Raw genomic sequence first — 20,878 nt, forward strand, 5'->3', positions numbered from 1 at the left:
GAATAACGTTTTAAACTACCATTTCAAAAATGTATTCTAATTGTCCGTATTTGACAGTTTACAGGCGACATATTAAAATGTTCGTGTACTTAATACTTTATTGGACGGATAAATTTTAACCAAGTATTGAAAAATTGGCACTAAGAGGCACATAATAATATGTACTGTAGATTTTAATAATACTTTAATTATTAACATTAAATGCGGGATTCGAATCTCACTGCTTTCAAAATTTATATTTAAATATTACGTACTTATATTTATAAAACGATTCGCCTCAACTTCACCCGTGGTACCTACATGTTTTCATTTTCATGATGGTTATTATGGCGAGAACCATCCTCGTTCTTCAAGGAATATCTATACTAATATTATAAAGCTGAAGAGTTTGTTTGTTTAAACGCACTAATCTCAGGAACTACTGGTCCGATTTGAAAAATTATTTCGGTATAAAGAATAGAAAAAATTCGATCATGAGGCGGGACTCGAACCCGCATCCTTTCACGCCAATCCGGGGCGGATGCTTGACCAATTTAGCCGTTCGGGACTGATCTAACTATGTTGGCCACATCATGAAATGCGACCATTTCATAAAATGATGAAATCTATGATATGGCCACAACATAATATAGTATTAAGTATAAAATAACTTAAAAACTTGTTCTTACTTCATGAATTTATTTTTCTTATTTGTGAAATGATTTAAACTAATGCTAAAATAAATGTTCTGCTTATCTTAATATAAATAAAACACAAAATTCATTTAATTAATATATTTGGCATAAGTCTTTGGTACAAATTACATAAATTATTTACAATATAAATAAAATTTAAAAATAATAATCCACTAACAAAATATGACGAAAAAAATTAATGTCGCCACAGATCAAATGCTCAACTTGTATTTACCTAGACATTGCGGCAAGTCTTGCTCATTGCTATTATATACTTAAGTATAAAAAAAAGTATAAAAAAAATTAAACATCGGTCAGAATTTTTTTTTCATTTATTTTTATCCTATAGGTACTTCATTTACACAAAGAGAGCAGTAATTATCTATATTTTTTTAACTAGGAATAATATGATTTTACTAAAAAATAATAGGTTTTGAAATAAAACTAGTGAAAATTAATGTTTGGCAAAAAAAAATTTGTATTTTTAGAAAAAATGTTCGCTCTATTTTGATGGAACTCTCACTGATAGATAGCTGTTATAAGTAACTTAGGTAATAAAGTAAATAAGTTGTATTCTTAGTTATTAATATAAATTTACATTTATTTACAAATATAGCTAGACTAGAATTAAAATATAACAAAGACTGGAAAAATTATTCCTAATTTGTGAAGTGAAACTTCTTTGCGCGAGAGTAAAATTTCAAGGTCACGTCATGGCAATACCGTCACGTCATGGAGTCGACGATTTTGGTATCTTTGAAGCTTGACAAAGAAGTTTCACTTCGGACACACGCTTTTTTAATTTTTAACTTTGTAAGTTTTGTTCGCTCTTCAGTTCCAACGCCCATACATGTTGCGGCCACCCGGTTCGCCCTTTGCCTTTTTTGTCTGTTGCATTCTGTAACAAAAAAATATATTAAAAACTAGAGATGCGCCGAATAGTGGTTTCACCGAATAACCGAATACCGAATACTATTCGGTTAGAACCTTACCGAACCGAATATTCGGCCGAATTATTCGGTTCAATGTTTTGACGTGTTTTGATGCGTAAACCGGTTCTAACGGGTCGCAAGTAGCTGCCGGCTCGGTGGCGAGCCTTACCTCACCGCCCGCCATCCGCGTATATCACCCGCGCACTCCGTGCCGTCTCAGTTGTGTTGAAACTTCGCACAAAATATTAAAATTTTTAAATTGTTTAAAATTTTTATATTTTTACTTTAAGTTAGTGTTTGCAATATGAGCGGACGTAATGTCATTTTCTATTGGGACTAAAAGCATTGTCTTCAGACTTCAGGATTTAAAGTATTATAAATATTAAATACTGACTAAGTTCTAATAATAAACATGATTAAATTATGTTGATGTAAATTTACAAAATAAACGTTGGTTTGAAATGTAATGATCGTTTTATTTTATACAGGGTGTAATCGTTAAGTGTGCACAGGCGATTATTCCACAACTATTACAGATATCATAAAACTTTTAACTCATATTGAAAGTACTATACCTAATGAGTAAAATGACAATAATAACTTTTTAAAAATAAAACGAAAAATATCCAAAAATGTTACATGAAACGCTCCCATACATTTAGTATGAAATATGACTATTTCAAACATTTAATATGAAAGGTTTTGCTTTGTTATTTGATTTTGTGCTATAATTATTTCGCAAATTTTAGTGAAAGTTCATTTAGAGACTGTAAATAGAGCTCGATGTGGAATACAATGGTATTCCAAATCGAGGATGTCGTCTCGAACATTGTATGGGACAATGTATGGGAGCGTTTCATGTAACATTTTTGGATATTTCTCGTTTTATTTTTAAAAAATTATTATAGTCATTTTACTCATTAGGTATAGTACTTTCAATATCAGTTTAAGGTTTTTTGATATCTGTTATAATTACGGAATAATCGCCTGTGCACACTTAACGATTACACCCGGTTACCTTAGGTTCAAACATTCTTCATAGGATTTCTTTGACTTGTGTATAGTATGACATAAATCATTCATAATATGAAGTTATTTATTTAGTTCTATAGCCAAGAAACTAGAAATACTCATACCGAATATATTCGGTACCTAAACCGAATAATTCGGCCGAATACGAATAGTGAAAAAGATGCCGAATATGCCGAATACCGAATATGTATTCGGTATTCGGCGCATCCCTATTAAAAACACATAAAAAAATATTTTAATTTTTTATAAGTTTGTGGGGATGGATGTATGTGTATGTATGTTTATTACTCTTTCACGCAAATACTACTGAACCGTTTACAATGAAATTTAGCATACATGCTCATACCTATCAATAAATCAATTAAAGAAACTGTATCGAAATCAGCGTAGGATTAGTGTTAGTTTTATCCCTACATAAATAAATAAATATTTCAGGACAATTTTCACACACGGCACGATCTGATCCCATACTAAGCTTTCGCTTGTGTTATGGAAACCAGATGGCTGATAAACATACATATATAATTTTAAATAAATACTTATATAAAATTAACACTTAAGTAAGTATATAGTATTAATAAAATGCAATATAGTGCATTCGGGGAATTCCGGATGACGGGTAATAAATACCTTACGGCAAATTGTGAATAGGTACCACTTCAAACTCAAACTCAAACATTTATTTATTCAATTAGACTTCATAAATAAGCACTTTTGAAACGTCATTACATATTTTAACATTTACCTTCAGAGCATATTGTGAGTATCGTGAAGGTATCGCAATATTTGTTAAATCAATCACTAATTACATTCAAAAATACTTTATTGTGCACCAAAATTGTTTAACTTAGAAGTAATGAAAAAATAAATAAAAATAAAACAAAAGTTGAGCATAACAGGCGTTCTTATCGCTAAGACAGCGATCTCTTCCAGACAACCAACCAAACAAACAACAACCAACACAAGTCAATAACTGCGTTAAAAACAACCGACTTCAAACTTGCACTTGCAACATTTACAAACACAGACAAAAATGCTCATAAAATAAAAACTACTGGGCCTATCCGAATAAAAATTTTATGGGACCAATTCGACACCATCCCGCATCGAACAAAAAAAATAATCACGTAAATCGGTTCAGAAACCTCGGAGTGATCGGTGTACATACATAAAAAAAAAAAAAAAACATAACGGCCGAATTGATAACCTCCTCCTTTTTTAAAGTCGGTTAAAAACAAAACAAGGTCAAGGATAAAACAGTGAAAGTACAATATTACGCATTAATTTAACATTAATGCATTTACCACGTCATTCGGAATTATCCTAATGCACCTTTTAAACAAATATTCGAAAAAAAAATTATTGAAAAAAAAATTCAATTCTTTCACTATTTTCGTGTCAAAGTCATTACAATTGCATTCAAGTCATTACAAGTGCATTTAAACAAAAATATGTATTTTATTGCCTTATTTATTAATTATTACATTAATTAACTATGTTTGTTCAAGTGTTGCTATTATATTATTTATTTAAAATTAAAATAATTATTATTTAATAAAGGTTCAAAAGAAGGTTATGTTAAGAAAAAGTTATGTAAATAATTATTCTAGAAAATACAAGTTAAGATGACTAACATTCAATATTTAATGAATATAGTAACAGCTATCTATTTATTAGCTTACCACCTGCGGCTTCGCCCGCTTTGTCTAAAACTTAATAAATTATATACTAAAACCTTCCTCTTGAATCACTCTATCTATTAAAAAAAACCGCATCAAAATCCGTTGCGTAGTTTTAAAGATTTAAGCATACATAACAGGGACATAGTGACAGAGAAAGCGACTTTGTTTTATACTATGTAGTGGTGTATAATAACTAAGATAAACAAATAAAATTTTAACCAAACTTAACATTTATTTCTATGACAAAATTACTTATGAAATACTATACAGGCTGTCCCATTGTTGGTATACTAAGCTCAAAGGAGGTTATAGTTTTGCATACGATGAGTACGTAAAAATACTTAGATATAAAATTCCAGACGCGTTTTTTTTTCAAATATGTAGATGAATTCTTAAAAATACACGTATAACAAGCAACCTGTCCAAGTTTGCCACCAGAACGTGAGCGACGGGATATATGCCTGTTGCGCGAAGCTAGAGATGAAAACATGGAATTTAAGGAAAAAATTAGCAAAAAATTTAGAATTTTTTACGTGATCAGTGCATGCAAAACTACAAGTACCTTCGCGCTTAGTATACCGATAGTGGGACACCTGTATATCCGAATAGGCTCCGAAAGCTACTGGACCGACTTAAAATATTGTTTTACTATAAGAATCCTACATTGAGCAGCTAGTTTAAAATAAAATTTAAAGTTATTATACGTTTACAAACATACATATAAAAATAGTAAACGGGTGTAAAAAAACAGTAGGTATACTGTTATTATTTTAGATCTATATTCGTATTATTATTCCGCTATCGGTTTTTGGATTTAAGTAGGCAGGTTGTACAATGTACATATCCACAAGGCTACAGAGAAAAAATGCTAAACATTTTCTATGGCGATTTCAAATTTAAATGTTACATACATAGATATATTATGAAATTCAATATAAAACACTAAATATCAGTCAATTATTAACACATGTTAAATACAAACGAACTGATTGTATCCACTTGAAATTCATGTTTTTGTTACAACACCATTGAGCGTGTAATAGATATTATTTTTAATCTGTACCGCGTTAGATAATTGGTATATTATCTGCATGTGGCGGGGCGGCTGTCAAAATTTCCCGCGTGTATTTTTTCCTTTGTGGCTGTGAATTTTTATGTCAATGAAAATTTCAATTTTAATTTTTTATATAGGTACTAGATGAGATGATGTTTTATCATTTATGTATGATGTGAACTCTAGCGTTCCTCGATAAATGGGCTATTTAACACAGAAACAATTTTTCAAATCGGACCATTAGTTCTTGAGATTAGCGCGTTCAAACAAACGAACAAATTCTTCAGCTTTATAATATTAGTATAGATTATGTAGGCATACAAAGCGTGGTAAGTACTTCTTTCTACTATTAACTTCAACAAAAACTACTAGAGAAAAAAAAAACCAAATCAATGCGAGCAAAGCCACACAACACATGTAGGTAGTTATGTTTTATTTCCGTTTCTCTCTGCACTAGCTGAACCGTATTTGATGAAAACCAGACGCAAACGATAAACATGCGCACGCGTACAGGTAGATGTGACCTACTTGAGAATTAGGGTTCCGTTAATATTAAATAGTAAATAGTTAACGAAGTAGAAAAAAAAAGTACTCGACCGTGAAATGATTTCAAAATAAGAATTTTTAGTCTTTCATATTTTAATAACCACTAGCTTTCCGCCTGCGGCTTCGCCCGCTTTGTCTAAAACCTAATAAATAATATACTAACCTACCTCTTCAATCACTCTATCTATTAAAAAAACCGCATCAAAATCCGTTGCGTAGTTTTAAAGATTTAAGCATACAAAGGGATATAGGGACAGAGAGAGCGACTTTTTTATACTATGTACTCATGTAGTGGTAATAGATTATATAAAAATGAATCGCAAAATGTGTTGGTAAGCGCATAACTCGAGAACGGCTGAACCGATTTCGATAATTCTTTTTTTATTATATTCCTTGAAGTACGAGGATGGATCTTATGTAGAGAAAACGTAAACATGTACCACGGGCGAAGCCGGAGCGGACCGCTAGTAGATAATATTTGTGAGGATGGACTTATGGATGTTTGTTTTCACAAATACTACTAAACCGATTATAACGAAATTTAGCACACATATAGAGGGTAACTTGGATTAACACACAGGATAGGTTTTATCCCGGAAATCCTACGGGAACTATGCGGGTTTTACTTCGAAAACGAGGGCGAAGCCGCGGGCGTAAAGCTATATATAATTTGTATGTATATAAAACTACGAAACACGGCAATAACTAATTACACATTTATAACAAAATGAAGGAAACATTTCCCGTAATAAAATCAAGCCAAAAATAAACAACACAAAACAGACAAACACATGGCCCTATCTAATAAACTGCGGTGTCGGATTCAATGCGAATTTTATTATTGGAAAGGCCACGTGCTGTAGATAAGGAATGTGGATTTGGCTAAATTCAGAAAAGTAAATAAATATAAATATGTAGGTAATTATTTTTATTAATTAAATAAATAAATTTTATTATGGATAGAAATATCCATCTAAGTAGTACCTATATACAAAGGTCAAAAAGTGTTTTAAAGGTATCATTTGTGATTTCTTTCTATGGTATCAAATACTAGTTGTCTGCCCCGGCTTCGCCCATGGTACATGTTTAGTGTTTACGTTTTCTCTCCATGAGAACCATTTCATTCGTATTATAAGGAATATTATAAAAAAAGAAATAACGAAATCCGTCCAGCTGTTCTTCATTATGTAAATATACATAGTACCTACATAATGAAACAAAAATAATATTAGATTTTTTAAATATACTGAATCTTAAAAGGCTATAAAACACGTTTTTAGCTCATGCAGTCCATTTAAAGATGAATCAAATTACGACATATAACTTTATCCATATCATATTTACTTGCAAAATAACAAAATTTTCATTTCATACAATATTTTACGATTGACTAGCTTTCCGTCAGCGGCTTCGCTCGCTGTGTATAAAACTTAACAAATTATACATACTTATATAAACCTTCCTCTTCAATCACTCCATCTATTAAAAAAAACCGCATCAAAATCTAAAGATAACTAGCGGTCCGCCCCGGCTTCGCCCGTGGTACATATTAACGTTTTCTCTACATAAGAACCATCCTCGTACTTCAAGGAATATAATAAAAAAAGAATTATCGAAATCGGTTCAGCCGTTCTCGAGTTATGGAATTACAACGAAAAGTGGCATTGATTTTTATATATTAGAGATATGACATAGGGACAGAGAAAGCGACTTTGATAACACAATATATTATATAGACTTAAAAAATCGAGCTCACAATATCTCCCATAATAATTCTTAGATATTTTAAACTCAGACTAATAAAAAAGTATCTATATATAGGTAGTAGGTATAGAGTATAGACTTTCCCAAGTCATAATGGAATCTTTTAAAACACAAATCAGATTACAAAATTCAATTGCCAATAACGAAAGATAAAAACGCATTAGCCCACTTGAATGCACTCGAAACATTCTCAAGGGAACGAGTGCATGTGCGCGGTCTGACGCCAGTGTATAATCTGTGCTGCTATTGAAAATGGCGCCAATTTGTTATGTCAAAACTTTATTTTTTTAAATAACTGTCATAATAATGCTCGATATTATCTAGCAGCAAGCTATGCAGCGATTGAAAATGGCGCCAATTTGTTAAGTCAAAACGTAAGTATTTTTTTTAAGACAGTCATATAAAAAATTTGTGTTACTTTTTTTTGAAGATTTAATGGCCAAAATTTGCGTTAGTTAAAATTGTCTATGCCGCAATAAACTTGTTTTCTCAAAGGGTATTTTTCTCATATAATAGAAAGGCTTTTATTGCAATATTGGCCAGTTTTTGAATTTATCTATAAAAATAATATACTTAATCATTCGCTAATACAAGAACAACAAATAAGTACACTATGGCCATTTCTATGCATCATTCTAATCGGAATGCTTAGGATAAAGCTCGAAGCTTGATTTTGTGATATAAATGTGTGAACCAACTTAATAATATAATATATACTAATCCTACTAATATTATAAATGCGAAAGTTTGTGAGGATGGATGTGTATGTGTAGGTATGTTTGTTACTCTTTCACGCAAATACTACAGAACCGATTAGAATGAATCACACATATAGAGGTTAACTTGTATTAAATCATAGGATAGGTTTTATCCCGAAAATACCAAAGGAACGGGACCTATGCGAGTTTTTCTTTAAAACGCGGGCGGACAGCTAGTAGGTACAATATGGGGGTCTTCAAGAGGATAGTGAACAGGTACATTCTAGGGAAGCGCGCTCCATCTTAGGCCACATCTCAGCTTACCATCAGGCGAGATCGTGGCCAAGCGCTCCCCTATTGCAGCGTAAAAATAAAAAAATAAAAAAAACATATTCTCACAGAGTGCATGTATGTGTGTACGTGTGTATGTGTGTGTGTCTGCATGTGCATGTATGTTCTTTTCATTTATGTGTTTTTACCTGACTATGATCAACAGCACGTCGTCTAGGCGGTGTATGATGTAATTCAGCTCTGAACCCTCCAGCTGGCTCCCCATCGCTCTCCAGTACTTTCAATAAGTAGGAAATGTATGATGTCGCGAGTCGGAGCGTTTTTATCTGGGGACAAACATTGCCTAATACTATCGGCACATAATACATATAATAACTAAAGTAGTATTGGGGCTGGAGAACTGACAAATAGGACCTTAGCCTTTGGTTATGAAAAAAAGTTCTTTTGAAGTGAAACTTCTTTATCGGGGTTGGAAAAAATTTTAGTATAACATTTTTTCGTTACGCGTGACATTTTTCCGTTACGCGCCATCTTTTTCTTATCCCTACCACGCGTGATTCGACGTATTTCTGTAAAGTTGCATATATATAGTAAATTATTTTTTGAAAAATAAGGTCATAAAGAAGTTTCACTTCTTACGTGTGTACACTAGTACACGCACACATTTTTTTTTCTTTATAACATTTTTTGTGCCAGTGTCTTAATATACAAACCGTACGAATTAACTTGAGACGAGCCGATGACATTTTTTTAAATATAATATTATATCCTTACCATATTATAAAAAAAATAATGGAATGTAATTCAAACTAAGTGAGTACCAGTTTTACTAACTATGGGTAAGTAATATTTTTTACGAAAAACTAACATATCGCATATGTCGCTTTTCAGACGCGTCTCAAGTAAACAGTGCGTCCCGGGTTATTATTCTGAGATATAATTGAGATATAATTAGTTAAAAAAAATGTGTGCGTGTACTAGTGTTCATACGTACAAAGTGAAACTTCTTTATTAAACCTTAATTTTCAAAAAATAATTTACTATATGATACTTTACAAAAATACGTCGAATCACCCGTGGTAGGGTTAAGAAAAAGATGGCGCGTAACGAAAAAATGTTACACTAAATTTTTTTCCAACCTTGATAAAGAAGTTTAACTTCAAAATGGCAATCTAGTGTGCCAGTGTCATGATGTATTAAAAAAAATGTTAAAAATAAACCTGGAATAATGCGTCTACAGGTGTTGTGTACTATGCTCAATAGATGTTATAAATTTACATCTTAACGCGCGTATATTTAAAATTCGAAATTGTTTTTGTAACTCCCATTCTCCCTCTATAGTCTATGGCCTGTAGTTTCAAACTCAAACATTCATTTATTCAATTAGACTACTATTTAGTAGCACTTTCGAATCGTCATTACATAAGTATTTTTAACATTTACCATATTTTAAAAAGTTTTATATTATTATTTCTTAAAAGGTTATATTCACTAGAACAATCACAAATATTTAATTACCTTGGACAATTTGGTATCAGGTGGTACGTTAGGAATACGATCTCTGAGGTCTGTAAATGCTGTATTTATGCTTTCAGTCCGCCGTCTTTCCTTCTATAGACAATAGATAGACTACTATGTATTGGACATAGACAGAGAAAATTATAGACGGGAAAACAGCTTTTTTAGGGACCTAAAGTTCAACTTTTAAATATGGAATAACAAAACAGAGGATTTTATGATGACCGAAAAGAATATATGAAGAGCTTTTACATATGGTGACCTTAACATGTACATGAAATAATTTTATTAGGTATATCATCTTGATTTCATCCAACTATGCATACTTTCTTACAATTTCCGTAATCTATCTTTTTCTCTGCCATAATTATTAATGAAACATCACAGTTTAATATATAAATAAAAACTCTATTGATTAAAACACTATAACGAATTTTGAAGCATTTAACATGCGAATGAAAATTGAAAGTTCTTTACTTATGACTTAACTACAGACTGTTCTAGATAATTGAATTGGACATTATTGTCTTTATTAATAATTTGTCCAATTTGCAATACAAAGGACCGGTTTCACATCTTCCTGATATTTCGTTTAGTTTATATAAGAGCCAAACCAGTAAAAATATGGATATTTAAATGTTCATGCTCTTATTACACCTTTCTAAATTTAATCAAGGGCATTAGGGTGCTTATCCACAAAAAATATGCAAGGATTTCATTTAGTTTGAAGATTGCAGCGTTTAGCGTTTGAAGCGATACTATTGGTTATTTACAAACACATTCCTCGCTACACATTCTCGCACATTATTGGTGGAAAAGCACCCTTATTATGTACTATCTATCAATTACAGTCATAGACAATTTTGTCAAATTCTTGTTCTTCTTCTTTTTTGTTTATGGCCTTTCCGATCCCAATAGGGACGGATATATATATAAGCTTCTTGGGACGGATTCTGTTGCTAAATTGAAAATGTATGAAAAATGTCAAACACTATCGTCTACCAAGGACTTTATCAGAGAGTCATAAAACCGGCCTTCTGAAGTGAAACTTCTAGGCGCATTGAGAGTACCAGGTCACGTCATGGCAATACTGTCACGTTATCGAGCCGTCGATTTTGATCTTTGAATCTTGCCAAAGAATTTTCACTTCTGACACGTGTGCTCACACACGTTCTTCATTATTTATATATTTACCTTATTATATTTACTTATTTATTTACCTTGGACAATTTCGTATCTGGAGGTACATTAGGAATACATTCCCTCAAATCCGTGAACGCTGTGTTAATGCTCTGCGTTCGCCTTCTCTCTTTCTTGTTGGCTGTTGTTCGTCGTTTGACAACGCGGACAAAAGATGGCGGCGCTCTATCGTATCGGGGGAGGGATTGCATGTCGCATTCGATACCTTGAAAAGATACGTTTTTAGTGAAGGAAAGAAAGTATACTTATTTGTACCGTTAGTATATAAATACAGTTATCACTACATAGTATAAAACAAAGTCGCTTTCTCTGTCTCTATGTCCCTTTGTATGCTTAAATCTTTAAAACTACGCAACCGATTTTGATGCGGTTTTTTTAATAGATAGAGTGATTCAAGAGGAAGGTTTTAGTATATAATTGATTAAGTTTCAGACAAAGCGGGCGAAGCCGCGGACGGTAAGCTAGTTATAACAATAAAATAATTAAAATTATCAATATACATAATATGTACCTATATCCACTCAGTGTTTTGAGAATTTAAGGACATTTACGAAACTTAGATTCTCAACTGATTATAAAGCTGAAGAGTTTGTTTGTTTGAACGCGCTAATCTCAGGAACTACTGGTCCGATTTGGAAAATTCTTTCGGTGTTAGCCTATTCATCGAGGAAGGCTATAGGCTATATATCATCACGCTTAGACCAACGGGAGCGCAGCTAGTAATTAATATAATAGTCCTTCTTTATTGCACACACATAATGGGCTCTCTACACAATGGGCAGCGTTGGCCCAACATGATAGTCGACGTTGGCCAATACGGCGATTATCTACACTATAGATATAGATAATATTATAAGATAATATTATAAGACATAAGAAATAAAACTAAACTAACAGATGCTCTCCGCCAAGCTCTACATCTCAAATGGCAATGGGCGGGTCACATATCGAGATATACAGATAACAGATGGACATTACTGACAACTAAATGGGCAGGACCAACAGGAAAAAGGAAAAAAGGTAAACCAAGAAAGCGATGGGCTGATGATTTAATAGAAACGGTGGGCAAAAACTGGATGAAAATTTCACAGGATAGGATTACATGGAAGAGGAGAGAGGAGGCTTTTACCCAATAAGGGGTCCGTGGAAATAAGAAAAAATTAAACTAACATTAGATACTAAAATAAATTAAGTTAAACTAACAACTAACAAAACATTTGAAATGTAAATTTTGATTTATTACACGGAATAAATGAGCTTTATTATTATTATGTTTCTCTTCTCCATAATACTCGGGTACCACCAGAAGGACGGTACCCGGATCTTTGGAAGGCTTACGTGGGGACACGGATCCAACACGCAGAGGCCCTTTCGAGACTTTTAATGTGTTGTGGGACACCAGCCGCAGCCTGCCCATGACTGCACTATAGAGATACAGCCCTAGGCAGTCCGCGGCCGATGTAGGACTATTGCAGGGTATGGAAATTTAATAATTGGGCTATGGATTGGGATGCTAAATGGACTGGTACTGGGGACTATGGGAAACTATGGCACCTGCCTTTCTACTAAAAGAAAGTAAAAATATGGTGGCAGGTGGTGACTCGCCCTCTCACTGTATGGGCCCCCGAAACAAGTCGCTGCAATAGTGCGACAAGGGGGCAACATATTGTGAGCAGCTAAGGGTGGAGAGGCGTCCCTGGACTTTAAACTCCGATCACGCGCTCCCTGAGGGTCCAGCATCACGTGCCCACTCGCCACTTACGCTTCGCATCCACCCTTCGAGCTAAAAGCTCTCGCGACTCCACTCTGGCCGGCCGGTTAAGGCAAGCCAGAGGTGGGGGTCCTGTCCTCGTCAGGCTTCACTCCGACCGGCCGGTGAAGGCAAGCCGGAGATGAAGACAGGGGCCTCCCCCGGGAGCACTCGGTTCCCGCGGGGTCGCTACTCCCCGACACCCCGCCACAAGGTGTCCTGCGGGTTGACTGATTGCACGGGTGGAATATCTATTATCACGTAAACAATAGATATCCCAACCGTGGGCGATGGGGTCGTCACATCCCTACGCCCTTATTATTATTATTATTATTATAAGAGGAAAACTTTGTTTGTTTGATTGTAATGAATAGGCTCATAAACTACTGGACCGATTTTAAAAATTCTTTCACCATTCGAAAGCTACATTATCCACGAGTAATATAGGATAGGTTTTATCCCGGAAATTCCACGGGAACGGGAACTATGCGAGTTTTTCTTTGAAACCGCGGGTGGAGCCGCCGGCGGAAAGCTAGTTATGAATAAACATGTACAAAGACGGCCGACATTTAGGCCCTATAACACTATTGTGATTTCTACAACGCTACCCATTACAAAATATTATAATTAAATGGTTTTCTTGTTTCCTTAGATGCTTATTGTGGACATTACATCGAAATTTAAAAAAAATCACTAAGCGTTTGCGCCAAAACACTTTTTTTTAAATAAAAAGTTCTTACCTGCACTGTTTTGTGAATAGTTATGATGAATTATATTGTGATGGAAGTCGTAGGGCTCGTTTGCCATTTGCATTTCTTCATAACCTAAAATAAAATAAATATGGTTAAAAAAAAGCTATAAGTAATAAGTTTATTATGAAATTATTGTATTGTTACCGATCCTCGCACACAAACAAACAAACGGGAGAAGCTAATATAATATTATAACAGCTCAAACTCAAAACTCAAACTCAAACATTTATTTATTCAATTAGACTTCTTCGAGAAGCACTTTTGAAACGTCAATACATATTTTTATCATTTACCACCGATTCGGAAAGCAGTATCTATGGAGAAGATTCGGCAAGAAACTCCATAGTTGCTCTTTTAAATCATTTCAGTATTACAATTTAATTTTACAAAATATGTAAGTAACCGTACGTATATATTATCATAATCACAGCGATGCGATGTAACGATGCGATGATGATAAAACGTGTTTAATAAGATGTACAGTCGAGTCTCTGTTAAATGTAGGTAACTTTTATGCATATTAAGTGCGTAATTAATTATCTATTTATCTACCAAGCCGTCCATATTGGTATCAGTATCGTTTCTCAAAATATCGGTATCGCTATCGTATCGGCAAAATCGTATCGTTACATCACTAAATTATTATAAACGTGTTAAAAAGATTGTGTTAAGGTGCCTGTAAACGGGCTACAAAAGATGCATCTTGCTGCCAGTTTTTATTGACCAATACCTATGTCTCTGTATATTTGCAATGGTACCCTTGCTGCAATTTCATTTTGCAATACATTGCCGAGAGTAGCCCAGCAACATTCGGCAACTGGATTGCTGAGAGATTTTATTCGCACGCGGCATAATATAATGCAATATCTCGGCAATATCTCCGGGCTACACAGCAATATTGCAGCAATTGTTGCACTGTGTTGAGAGATATAATCGGCAACTTGGCACTACTTGGCAGCTATACTATTGCAGCAAGAAATTGTCAAAAAAAATTGGTTGCCTGTAAAGTCGGTATACGAGCGAAAGTTTTACGTGACAACGACTTTTTATGTCTGTCTCTCTCGCTCTTAGGCGGGCTAACCATGCCCGAGTGGAAGGGACGCGTGCCTCTCACTCGCTCTCATTGTGAGCGCATAACGTGAGCGGAGCGTAACGCAGTTTCTTGAAGTGTCACCCGGCAAACCAATTTATAAGACGTTGTCACGTCAAAACTAGCCCTTTTACGAGCACCTTTACTTATTTTATTTTCAGGGGTAATTAGTAACCTATCTAGCTATACATATCGATATTAACTAATAATATTCGAAGAAAGAAAATAAGGAATAAATTCTTACCATAATTCCTGCCAATATAATTATTTGTATCATGATACATATCCTGGGAATCGAACTCATGAACTTCATTTGATCCAGGCCAATACACGCCACCATCCATCGGGCTACCTATAAAATAAAAATAATTAAAAAAAAAAATTAAGTTTTGTTTTAGGAGTTTGTATGTTCGAATGCGCCAATGTCGGGAACTACTGGTCCGATTTGAAAAATTTTGTCAGTGTTAGATTATAGATAGCCCATTTATCGAGGAAGGCTAGATCATCACGCTAAGACCAACAGAAGCGGAGCAATGCGGGTGAATCCGTGGGGCATAGTTCGAAAATTATGCTTGCTCGATAAATGGGCCATCTAACACCGAAAGATCTTTTCAAATCGGACCTAGTTCCTGAGATTAGCGCGTTCAAACAAACAAACTCTTCTGCTTCAGCTACTGCTATTTATATAGATATTTTATAATCTTCTTACCTTGATGTGTTTGTTGACAATAATATGGGGTTTCGTATCTATCAAACCCATCGTCTGGTGGTGTGGTGCTGCCGTAACTTGACATCTGGAAAGAGGTATGTTTTAAGGCCGGTTGCAGAGCTTCACCGACCATCAGTGCGTACATCAGTCGAGCTTGTCATATGTATGGAAATACGCGTGCGTATGGTCGGTCTAGCTATGAACGGTTTTATGAATTCCCATACATATGACAAGCGCGACTGACGTACGCACTGATGGTCGGTGAAGCTCTGCAACCGGCCTTAAGGGCCCTTAGTAGGTGAAAACGGCAAAATGGACTGTTTTCTATGAGCTATAATTGACAATTTTGAAGTTTTTTCGCACTGAAATTTCTAATATGTAAGTATTACAGAACGTGATGATGATGATTTATTGCGAAAGTAAATATATAGAAAAATATGTTTAACGAAGCTGTGTTATTTACACAACTTAATAAATATTTAGGTACCTACGTAATCCCTATGATATATAAAAGAGCTAGATACGTTACCCGCTCTCTATTTTGGCAAGAAAAAACTCAGGTAAGTGCCCGAGTTTCACTTAGTCACGCACCATTCAGCGTCGTGGCTGGACGTTCTTTATGTATTTTAATCGGCAGTTGTTATTACGAAGTACATGAGTGAGACATATTGTATTATGTCTCGTGCGTGAGAGTGAAAGAGAGAACAACTGTATTGGTGATAATGCGTTAGTAAGTAGGTATGTATTAATTACGCTATTTTTTAGTGCAATGATGTTGGCGTATGCCGCGTCTACTAGTATAATAGGTCATTGCGTAATCCCATGGACGAATATGTAATCCTACTAATATTATAAATGCGAAAGTGTGTGAGGATGTGTGTGTGTTTGTTACTCTTTCACGCAAATATTACAGAACCGATTACAATGAAATTTAGCACAAATATAGAGGGTAACTTGGATTAACACATAGGATAGGTTTTATCCCGGAAATCACCCGGGAACGGGAACTATGCGGGTTTTCCTTTGAAAACGGGGGCGAAGCCGCGGGCGGAAAGCTAGTAAATTATATACTAAAACCTTCCTCTTAAATCACTCTATCTATTTAAAAAAAACAGCATCAAAATCCGTTGCGTAGTTTTAAAGATTTTAGCATACAAAGAGACATAGGGACAGAGAAAGCGACTTTGTTTTATACTAAGTAGGTATGTAGTGATGATCATGTAGCCTGTAGGGAGTAGGGGAACTGAAGGTATAACCACGTATATCGAACCCTGTGTAAAACGGACAGGGCTAATGACTTTAATACTGTTAATGCAATCTATATTCAGATTATCTAGACTCAGTTTTGCAGAGCGGCCATTAGGTAATTGGCACACAATTTATTTATTTATTTATTTATTTATTTGGTTAACCAACATTTGTTTACAATGATTCTTTGATATAATTATTATTACATAACATATAGTTATTGCGATAAAGTAACAAACAATTAGAGGTTAACACAGCATGCGCCAATTATACAGAGCTATTTCTTAAGAGTACAATACAAAATTATTTTTACAAAGGTATTTTTATTATTAAAAGAATAATAATTTTTAATTAATAGATGATAGATGATGATGACAACAATTTAAGGTATCAATTTTTGTATATCCTTCACTATAGAACGGAGCTTGTTGGGTGTATGGAAGAAGATGTCGATTTTATCACTGTATTTATTTTATCCAGATAAGTAAATTTTCGCCTATTTTGATGTAAAAACAGCAAATTTTGATCCGCTTTCAGTTTGATTACGTGGATTGTGAGACATCCATACTATCCGTACTAATCTATAATATAAAAATGAATCGCAAAATGTGTTGGTAAGCGCATAACTCGAGAACAACTGAACCGATTTCGTTAATTCTTTTTTTATTACATTTCTTGAAGTACGAGGATGGTTCTTATGGAGAGAAAACGTAAAAATGTACCACGGGCGAAGCCGGGGCGGGCCGCTAGTATTATTATAAATGCGAAAGTAACTCTGTCTGTCTGTCTGTTACTCAATCACGTCTTAACTACTGAACCAATTTGAATGAAATTTGGTATAGAGATATTTTGATACCCGAGAAAGGACATAGGCTACTTTTTATCCAGGGAAAATGACGCAATCCCGGAAATACCACGGGAACGGGAACTATGCGGGTTTTTATTTGACTGCGCGGGCGAAGCCGCGGGCAGAAACCTAGTTGATAGATATATTGTTAAATTAACTTACTTCATGAAAAATATGAAAAATATATGTACCTATGTAAGTATGTAGGTATGTATCGAAATATCAAACTCCTCAGTCCTCATTCTTAAGTTTTGACACGAAGTCACACGATCGGCATCGCATAATATAAACACTACAATGTGATACACACGTGTTCGCTTGAATTTTATGTGTTGTTAGTTTGTCCCGGTTTCGTCCGGATTTACCGGAAAATAAATATTACTATCTAGTAATTATTTAGATATTATTCTATATTTAAGTCTTTTATTAGGTACTAGGAAAAGTAATAACTTTCAAATTGACTAGCTGTGCTCCGCGGTTTTACCCGCATTGCTCCGCTCCTGTTGATCTTAGCGAGATGATATACCTATAGCCTATAGCCTTCCTCGATAAATGGGCTATCTAACACTGAAAGAATTTTTCAAATTGGACTAGTAGTTCTTGAGATTAGCGCGTTCAAACAAACAAAATCTTCAGCTTTATTATTTAAGTATAAATATAAATTAGAGTACATATAAAAGATATAGTTAAAAAAAACTAAATAACACGCGTAATCTCATGAAATTATTGTACCTATTCTCACCGATTGTTCATAAGTGTGCAATAAGAATTACCTAAATCTGTAGCTTAAAGTGGGTCAAAATCGAGTCTAAGGATCAAACATGCCGGTTACATACAAACACACAGGTGAAGCTAATAAAAGCGTGTTATAAAGAGTAAAAACAAACAAACATAAAAAAAAATATTTTTTGTTTAACCTAGTTACGGCCCTGCCTTCATACAAAACTGCTGAATACGCCGTTCGCACGGGAATAGAATGTGGGTGCGATTTCCCTTAGTTAGCATCCAAGCTTACGTCTTTATAATTATTATAATGTACTAGCTTTCCGCCCGCGGCTTCGCCCGCGTTTTCATAGAAAACCCCACATATCTATTTCAATTTCCCGTGGGATTTCCGGGATAAAACCTATCCTATCTCTCAAGTTGGATCAAACTGCACATGGTGTGTGAATTTTATTATAATCGGTTAAGTGGTTTAGGAGTCCATTGAGGACAAACATTGTGACACGAGATTTATATATATTAAGAAAACATTGTGACACGAGATTTATATACCTACTTATATTAAGATAAATTCATTCTTTGACTCCGGTCTGCATCGTGCAGACATGGGTGTAAAGTTTCACTTTAGCCATTAAATGTAGTTTCTAAGTATATTATCTGAGTTTCTTTTGGGGCCTCCGGCTGCGGGACATGTAATTACCTTCAAAACATCGCGACTTCATTTACCTACATGGCTAGATGTTTATTTTTTTTTATTTGATTGAAATAAAATAATCAAAATTTTAATTTTTAATTCTCGTACACCAGTTAGGTATAGGTACTCGAATAAATAACTAACCTTAGTAGGTATGTATTGTTTTTTTATGTCGCATCTATTTTTTATGTTTATAATTATTACATCGGTAAACGATGACTCTATAGGTACCTACTTCCATAGATAATTTTAGTAACTACCTACAATCTACATAATATGCCTAGTTACCTATTTTATTATTATCTGTAAGTATTAAGTAACTATTTATTTAAAATTATATATGTATGTTTATCAGCCATCTGGTTTCCATAACACATTACACAAGCGAAAGCTGAGTATGGGATCAGATCGTGCCGTGTGTGAAAATTGTCCTGAAATAAGTATTTATTATTATTATTTATTTAAAACAGGAATAGATTTAGTTTTATTTTTCTTATAAGAACTTTTTTGTAGGTAGGTAAAGTATCTACCTACTTTATTTTAATAAATAAGTACCTACAACCCCCCCTTTTTTTTTTTTTTTTTTTTTTTATAGTGGGGAAATCTTCCAAAGATACCCACGGCCCCCGGGGAAGGAGCCGTGGGTTATGTCGGATTCTTACCGACTAAAACCCCACTGTGTTCCGTCGAGCCGCTTTAATGAGGGGGCCGCGGGTATTTGTTAGAATTCTTCCGCAACCCCCTCGGCACCTACAACCCCCCCATGAAAATTAAAAAAAAAAACTTACCTTTAATACGTTTGTCGGTGGGTATTATTATTAAAATCTTTAAACCAATAAATACAACACTTTTTCACATCACAATTGAATTTTATTAAGTATTTCACAATACACGAATCACATGTCTTTTAAACATTTATTAAAAAAAAAAACACTGGCACTAAACACCTTTATTTTTTTAAACAGCTGTCAAAAAACGTCAAAATCTTGACAGCGTTTCGCGCGGGAAAACGTCAGAAATCGGCGAATACTAAACAGTTACTGGAGATGAATCTGTATCCCAGCTTCCTGATTCCCGCCCATAGAGGCGTGGCTTATTATCTCCGTGTTATCTCTAATTTTATTTTGAACACCGCTACTACTGATTTTTTTTCATGCACTCGACTTTGCCGCCAATTTTTTGACGTTTCCAGACAAATGACAGATAAGATAAAAAAAGCGATAATTCAAGGTAGCAGACTTTTTAAAGTAGGTGAGCACTCGAAAAAGCTGCAACCGTTTTAGAAGTTTTTATAGAAATTGTTTAGATAAAAATGCATTTAATGATTTTGCTTTGCTTTGTAGGATGTTAGTTTAGCTAGTACAATATAAAAATATAGATACTTACCTAAAAAGTTCTACTAATCGAGTAACTTTCTTTCGAAAACACTTAGTAGGCCCCTTTTAGAAAGAGACAACTGTTAATAAAAGAAAGAGATGCAACGTGTACTTATCTTGATTATCTATAATCCACATAAGTGAATGCAATATTGAATTAAATTTTGCTTCGTTGAAGATGAAGGTAATATAAATACCTATTTGGTAGGTATCTCAAAGAATTGTACAGTAGGTACCTACCTATAAGTATAATGAAGTGGTATTTATTAAATGTACCTAGGTATATTTAACAAATTTA

The 20,878-nt window shown here is 34.2% G+C and overlaps 1 protein-coding gene across 2 annotated transcripts; it reads right to left on the reverse strand.

Moving 5' to 3' along the window:
- Positions 1–1,161: 1,161 nt before the first annotated feature.
- Positions 1,162–20,228, reverse strand: LOC123704784 (heart- and neural crest derivatives-expressed protein 2). 2 transcript variants are annotated; one of them, XM_045653284.1, is made up of 8 exons: positions 19,993–20,228; positions 15,693–15,777; positions 15,228–15,335; positions 13,882–13,965; positions 11,412–11,596; positions 10,192–10,284; positions 8,862–8,999; positions 1,162–1,572 (listed from the first exon to the last, which is right to left on the reverse strand). In XM_045653284.1, exons 2-8 carry the CDS (start codon positions 15,775–15,777, stop codon positions 1,480–1,482), a joined length of 786 nt encoding a protein of 261 aa, XP_045509240.1. In that variant the 5' UTR covers positions 19,993–20,228; the 3' UTR covers positions 1,162–1,479. The 2 variants fall into 2 exon arrangements, with proteins under 2 accessions (XP_045509240.1, XP_045509241.1); XM_045653285.1 differs by lacking the exon at positions 10,192–10,284.
- Positions 20,229–20,878: the final 650 nt, after the last annotated feature.

This window comes from Colias croceus, chromosome 30 (genome assembly GCF_905220415.1).
Source record: "Colias croceus chromosome 30, ilColCroc2.1".
Taxonomy (NCBI): domain Eukaryota; kingdom Metazoa; phylum Arthropoda; class Insecta; order Lepidoptera; family Pieridae; genus Colias; species Colias croceus.